The 7,471-nt window shown below is 41.6% G+C and overlaps 1 protein-coding gene across 1 annotated transcript; it reads left to right on the top strand.

Annotated features, from left to right (window-relative positions):
- Positions 1 to 2,094: 2,094 nt before the first annotated feature.
- On the top strand, positions 2,095 to 3,753 carry LOC120429546 (uncharacterized). The gene is made up of 2 exons (XM_039594603.2): positions 2,095 to 2,750; positions 2,823 to 3,753. The coding sequence occupies exons 1-2, from the start codon at positions 2,298 to 2,300 to the stop codon at positions 3,210 to 3,212; spliced, it is 843 nt and encodes a 280-aa protein (XP_039450537.1). The 5' UTR covers positions 2,095 to 2,297; the 3' UTR covers positions 3,213 to 3,753.
- The last annotated feature ends 3,718 nt before the right edge of the window (positions 3,754 to 7,471 follow it).

Genomic DNA, 7,471 nt, shown 5'->3' with positions numbered 1-7,471 from the left:
TTCTTAGAGACCTTCCATAAACCACGTGGGCCCTGTTTTGGGATCTCCCCCCCCCCCACCCTGTCCTGGACAATTTTCATACAAAAAAACTTTTTTGTATGGAGCGTGGACAATCGTCCTTTTTTGATTACTTATATAACAGTAGGAAAGTATGCAAATGTGACAAACTGTAACTATACAAAAAATATCCCATATAAATTCACGATAATTTGTGACCAGGGATGGAATAATCGCGAAAAAATCATTTTCGCTTGCGAACTTTTTTCACACGCAAAAGAGAGAGGAGGCAAATCACGCAAAAGAAAATCGCTCCCGAACTTCTCCAAGAAAATCAATCTGTTGATAATTTTTTTTAATTTCTTTATTAGAACCACTTAAAATTAATTATTTCGCTTTGTTTATACGCATTGCCAATCAACAAAAAGTGACAGGTGATTTTTCGACTTGTGACGTTACACTTGCAAGTGTAGTAGTGAAAAAGATGTTCCGCTGAATAATCAAGATGATGATTTTTTTAGATTCCTTTTACCGATCTTTCATGCGCGAGAGAGGAGAGCCATGCTCCTTTTGGATTTTTTCTCTTGGTGAACGTCCAATGATTTTTTTTTGATGATGATTATTCCATCGATGTTTGTGTCAAATTGCCAACTGTAGCAAATTTGCATATCTGAACATTTGATGATACGCTGAACCCTTGATGACACTCGTCATCATATTCGAAGTTTATTTTGTTTTGGCTGAATATTTCAGGGTTTAAATCGAGGTGTGTGGATATGTAAAGGTCAAAAGGTGATTCCATGCTTCAACTGCATGAAATGGAGCCCTTAAATAAGCTCAATTCCAATATTCCGTTTGACTAGATACCACGATCAGGATGAAATTTTCAAAAGTACGGTTCGATAAACTATTAAACCTATTCAAAGTTATGCATTTTTCTAATCATTTCATAGATTTAATTTTAAAATAATATTGACAAACATAAAAAAGATTTGGATTTTACCTAACCAAGAAGAGTCAGACTAACGTAAACCTAGTGTGATTTCCTCTACTCCACAAAAAGATTAAATACTGCGGAAAAACCAAATCCTGTTAACCTCCTCAACCACAACTCACACAACCTTCCGCGTCAATCCAGATCCGGTTTGTCACTTCCTAACCAAATCCACTTAGGAAGCCACACTATAGCTCGCTCTAACAAGGCGCTTCACAAAACCAAACCAAACCAAATGATGATGAGGCGTGAAAATTGGCCGCGTAGCGGCGGCCGCGGCCGTTAAGTTTTTCCAGCAATGCATGTCCATGTCCAATGGGGTGCGTTTTTCCAACCAACAGTTGTGTAGTTGTTTTTAAAAGGAAAGTTTAGTTAAAAAGCCCTTTTCCTTCGGGGCTGCGGCGAGATTTTAATAGAGTTAAATATTTGGAACGCGCCAGCGATCGGCCTCAACGTTTTTTTTTCTTCTGTTCACGCTTTGATTGATTTTCAGCATAAAACATAACTTTATGCGAGGTGTGGTATTGGTGCGTGGGTGGATGTTGGGGGTGCGGGTGCTGCCGATCACTGAACGAAATGGTATTTCTCGACGGCACGCGACTTTCGGCATAGGGTGTGGTCAGTTGAGGTACTACGAGGGGGGGTGGTGAACATGACTATCTGGGCTGCGTGAGCGTAGCAGAATAGAACGGACGTTCGTCTCACTTACTCCAAGGCGCGATCGGCGTCGTTTTCCTGACCAGCAACTACCAAGGTGGGTTTTGAAGTTGTCGGGAGGTTTGGGGTGGACAACTGGTTGAGCTGTGGGGGGAAGTTGTTGCACCGTGGAAGATGCACCTCGCGTGTATGCACTTTTCTCTCTCTCTCTCTCTCTCTCTCTCTCGCTTGCTCGGTTGGACTAGCAGCGTTGAGTTGGTTGTATGCAAGCTGCTCGCGCGATTTTCTAGTGCAAAACACACATAGTTTATGCTGGTGGGCCAGGATCTGCGCTGGGTTGACGGAGTGGGGTTTGGGGTGGAAAACTCGGTTGGGAAAATGAAAATTCAACCGGCTCGTCGAGTGGTATATATTGCCGGATCGGGCCCGGAGATAGGCACAGTTTGATTTCGTTCGTCTACAGTTCTAGAACTATCCATTCACGGCGCAGAGAGTGCAGGACAGGACAGTTCCGTGCAGCGGTTCAACTTTGTGATCTGTTTTCATCGCAAAACAGATTTACTTAAATTAGACTAGTGGATTGAGTGGAGTAGCGTTCCGTTTTATCCCCTTCAAGAGTTCTAGTAGAAGCTCGCCCAGTTTAGTCAGGATGAAGATGTTCAAGTGTTTACTGGTGATAAGCTGCCTAGCTTCGGTGTGCCTCGCCCACAGTGCTTCCGCCGCGCAGTCCATCAACTCGAACACGATCGACGATGGTCAGCAGGACGGCCAGCAGCAGACGCCCCGCTCCGGGTCGTACCTCGGTGAGATCAAGTACCTGTACAAGACGTACCAGGACTGTGCCAGCTCGGACGTGTCGACCTGCCTGAAGCTGAAGCTGTTCACCATCCTGGACCGCGTGGCGCGATCGCTCAAGGACTTCAAGATCTCCGAGGGAATCAAGTTCGTCCGCGACCAGGAAGTGCCCATCGACAGCACCCCAGTGAAGAGCGAAGCCCAGCTTGAAACCGAACTGCCCCGCTCGATGGACGAGAAGGAACGCTCGCTGAACTCGATGCTCTTCGACAAGGTTCTGTCCTTCTTCCAAACCCACACCCTGCAAGTGAGTAGACCCCTCGACAACGCTTCAGCAATGATCATCTAACACTTCTTCCCCCTTTTTTTCACCCACCAGGTCAAGTTCCCGTCCAGCGAGGAGATCAAGCGCTCGATGGAGGAGGTCCGCGGCCAGGGAGGTTTCGGCGGTGGCTCCGGAGGAATCGGCGGCAAGGACAAGGACAAGAAGAACGGACACTGGATCATGATCCCGCTGCTGCTCGGCTCCACCCTGGTCCCGCTCGCTTTCGGTGCCCTCGCTCTGCTCGCCGGTAAGGCCCTGATCGTCTCCAAGCTCGCCCTCGCCCTTGCCTCGATCATCGGAATCAAGAAACTGATCTCCAGCGGCGGTGGCCACCACGAGTCTGCCCATGAGGTCGTCGTCTCTGGCGGACACGGTGGCGGCTGGGGCCGCATCGGCAACGCCCAAGGCCTGGCGTACAATGGCTACGGACACTACGCCCAGTAAAGGGGGCCCCGATCCCTCTAGTCCCGACGCTACAGCTACACGCTAAGCCAAAGTCACAGACACACCAATACACACACAAACACACAATCACACATACAGACAGACACACCACCCCCAACAACCCCCCCAAAACAGAGAGTTTCAGGAAACCGACTGATGATCGAAAAAAGGAAAATCCAAGTTATTTTGTTTTTGTTTACGTTTTTGCGTTACCTCAACTATTCCTTTCTCGCTCTGACTTCTGGAGCCGCTCTTTCCTGTCTCAAAACAAAAAAGTTTGCAAAAGGACGAAACTAGGCCGCAAACCAGGCGGCAAGTTCCCCCTCCTTTCCGTACACTCTTCTTTTTTGAAGCAGCAGCCTTAGCATTTTTTAAAAGATAGTTTTTAAAAATTTGCTAACATATTTATGTAACTTAATTGTAATTTAATTTATTACACCTCGAAGAACTGATTATTTATTTAATTAAGTCTCTTAAGAATCCAATTTGTAAAAAGCCGAATAAACTGAAAAAACAAGTGAAATGAAAAGTTAAAAACTAATTACTGATTGTTTTGATTGATCGCCCCACTCTTCGAAAATCCTTACAAAGCAAATCTGACAGCTCATTGTTTACTTTAAAATTTCGCCTTTTTTAATTAAACAGTACTAAACGTGAGTACAAAATTAAAACCAAAATTCAAGCGAGTATTTTCACAGAAAAACACATTAAAACTAGCTTGAACAACTGTTTCTTAACAATTGAGCTTTCGCCCTTTTGAAATGTTGACAAAAATCTTACATGTGGCATTTGAAAAGAGCCAAATTTCTAAAAATCAATTCAGCATATCTAGTAAATTTTGATTTCAAATCCAAAAAGTTAAAAATACTCCCTTTAACGTTTTTATTACTAAGTGTCAACCTTCAAACCTAACCTCAAATCAACCTCATTCACCTCACTTACGCCAATCATGCGTTCAACTGACCGATCTGCACCATCAAAGTGAAAAGGAAAACTAGGTCACAGAACAGGTCCCATTACTCTCACTTTCCATCACGTGTGTCTGGTCGAACGCCCCGCTTGTCCAACTCTGTCCCACTAAAAGGGGGAGGAAAAACCAGCTCCCCGGGAAAATCGCAAAACGCACTTTCTTTCAAATCAAGTTCCACACAAGCTGCTGGTGGCCGCGTGATGTCCAAATGCGGGGTCCAATAATGTTGCTCTCTTATCGCAGCGCTTGAATCGCAAAAAAAAAATGTTCGAGTTTTTGCGAAAGTTGTTGGCAGGGTTTCGATTTCACTGATTTTCACCACCCACCTCGTGATATCATCATGGTCGTGAAAAACTGAGCAACAAGAAACAAAAAATGATACAGATAATTATGCTGTGGAAAGGATGTGGTGTTAGGCATCGATGCTCGGAGAAATCATCTACTCATCTGCTGGGATGGGTGATGGGTGGAGAAGGGGTGTGGTTGCGTGTCTGGAAACTGCTGGTCAGTGGAAAATTGCTTGTTTTTCGCCGACGCCACACGTGGCTAGTTGTGAGAGTGGTGAAATAGTATGGACAGGATGCAACCATATGATTAGTTTTGTTTCGGACACGATGAACTTCAGTGCAATGTTGGCTTTTTAATTAATAGAAATATATTTATCTATAAAAAAAATGATCAAACCGTTTGATAAAATGAAAAGGAGCTGTAAAGAAGTTTGGAAGAAAAATAAGGTACTAATGATCGTATGGATGTCGATTTTGCAATTTAAACTACACTAAAAAGGTTGCATTTCCTTCCCCCTACCCGTTTGATACATGCTTTCAAAACTGTAAACTATAAAATTCATTTTCCTGTGTTAATAGTCATATTTAGCATATTTGAACTCGTTAGAAAAAATACATTGTTTTTTCGTTGGTACTTAGAAATTTTGAGAAGTAATTATTACAAAACGACTGGTGCACCCCACCCCCGGCCTGATAAAATCATGGTAGTTTAACATCTGGCAACGTTGAACAGATTAAGAGATAAAAATTAGCTTATATTGCTTCTAAAAGGTGAGCAAATTTTTAAAATAATGTTATGAGTTATTCAACTTATTCCACATAAATTGAGGCAACATTACACAAAAACCTCGAATTATTCAACCATCAATATTCTCAAACTTCAAAACTGGAGCAACACGAGAAAAGGGCGGATAAGCATTTTGACAGTTTGAACTATTTTGCTATTTCTCAAGCTTCAGGTAACTTTTTCTCAAAATTCGAAATAGGAAGCAATAGCTGACCTCCCCAGCTACCATTAAACACTAGGGGTTTTGTAAAATAGTTGCCCATTGCCTGGGAAATTGCAAAATAGTTGCAGCTGTCAAAATGCTTATGCGCCCTTTTCAAATGTTACTCCAGAAAACCTCTCTTTTCAAAAAAATCGTTTTTTATTGAGTTTCTGAAATTCCCGGGAATTCCCGTAAAAAAATATTCCCCGTTTTCCGGGAAATTTGTAAATTTCCCGGAAATTCCCGGAATTCAAGCGGAAGTATACATTTTCTAAACCATTTTTTTAAATGCTCTGAAAAACATAAGAAATGATGAATCTCAACATAATTTTGTTCAATTCAATTTATTGATCAGTTAACATAGAAATTTGATATCAAGATTTATTTATGATAATACTAATTTCAGAGAAGCATCTGGAAATAGATTTAGCCTCATGAAAATCAACTATTACAATTCAGGTAAGCTATTTAAAGAATAATAAGTGTTATTTCATTGAAAAAAAATAGAAATGTTTTCCAGCCAAAGCTATTTTTTTAAACGTTTTTGTTAACCATGATTAAGTGAGATGAAAATTTAATTGGTACCAATACATTTTAAAATTGATTTGTGCAAGAAGATTTTCTTCAATTCGTGTAATATCTACACCCAAAGGAAAAATATATCTCAAAATCTGCAACAGTGGATTTGCTGCAGAAAATGTCACATTTTATAACATTTTTTGCAGCAAGCCCGTAGATCAGTTTTGCCCGCGTGTAAACATTTCAGCGATCTGCAGTTCTCAACAACACATATAACGCTGGCCCGTCCCCGAACAACACTCCAAAGAGAAGCATATGTTGGTGCTCTTTCACTCACTTTTCATCAAGCGTCCATGGCGCTGTGGTAGCGTGTCGGATCAATAACCAAGAAGTTGGTGGTTCAATCCTCGTTCTGCTAAGTTTTTTTTTTGTGAAATACAACCATAAAGCCGTCGGTAATGTCGATAATTGTCGGTAACGGGCAAAAATGTCTTACCCCTATATCGCAAAAAATGCATGAGGACAGTTTTCATGCAGATTCTGATATACTTTCATGTCGCCATGTATCACAATCATGCGACCGCCGTTTGGGTGTAGTATTCAAGAAATTACAATTTCTAATTAAAAGGATTATGGAGCACCGATGCAACAACGATGTTAGAGGGTTAAATATGAAAAAAAGGTGCAGGTGGTTATGTTCTACATGACCAATATGACAAAGAACTTTGTACAAAACTCTTAAAAATCATTCTATTTTTATTTATATCTTTTAATTCTTTGCCAATTTATTTAATCCTGAACAATTAATTCTAATTTAATGTTTTCAATCATTGGCATCCCTGTTGAAATAGATTGCAAAAAAAGGAAAATATTGTCAAAACCAGTATGGTTCAGAATGTGGCCAATATCCTACCAGTTTGCTCCCAACCCCATTGCCCCAAATCATTCTGGTTTTCCGGTGACCGTCCTAACAATCTTCATTACACCCAAACGGCGGTCGCATGATTGTGATACATGGCGACATGAAAGTATATCAGAATCTGCATGAAAACTGTCCTCATGCATTTTTTGCGATATAGGGGTAAGACATTTTTGCCCGTTACCGACAATTATCGACATTACCGACGGCTTTATGGTTGTATTTCACAAAAAAAAAACTTAGCAGAACGAGGATTGAACCACCAACTTCTTGGTTATTGATCCGACACGCTACCACAGCGCCATGGACGCTTGATGAAAAGTGAGTGAAAGAGCACCAACATATGCTTCTCTTTGGAGTGTTGTTCGGGGACGGGCCAGCGTTATATGTGTTGTTGAGAACTGCAGATCGCTGAAATGTTTACACGCGGGCAAAACTGATCTACGGGCTTGCTGCAAAAAATGTTATAAAATGTGACATTTTCTGCAGCAAATCCACTGTTGCAGATTTTGAGATATATTTTTCCTTTGGGTGTAGAACAGAATTCCTCCCAAGTTGGTGCACAAACTGTGTCT

Source organism: Culex pipiens, chromosome 1 (assembly GCF_016801865.2).
Source record: "Culex pipiens pallens isolate TS chromosome 1, TS_CPP_V2, whole genome shotgun sequence".
Classification (NCBI taxonomy): Eukaryota; Metazoa; Arthropoda; class Insecta; order Diptera; family Culicidae; genus Culex; species Culex pipiens.
Note: the sequence above shows the minus strand (reverse complement) of the source record. Positions and strands in the feature narration are given on the sequence as shown.

Bases quoted from the DNA above. Each gene is read 5' to 3' on its own strand.
- LOC120429546 (XM_039594603.2), top strand. From the start codon at position 2,298: ATGAAGATGTTCAAGTGTTTACTGGTGATAAGCTGCCTAGCTTCGGTG. The intron at 2,751-2,822 runs GTGAGTAGACCC...TTCACCCACCAG, and splicing joins TCCAAACCCACACCCTGCAA to GTCAAGTTCCCGTCCAGCGA.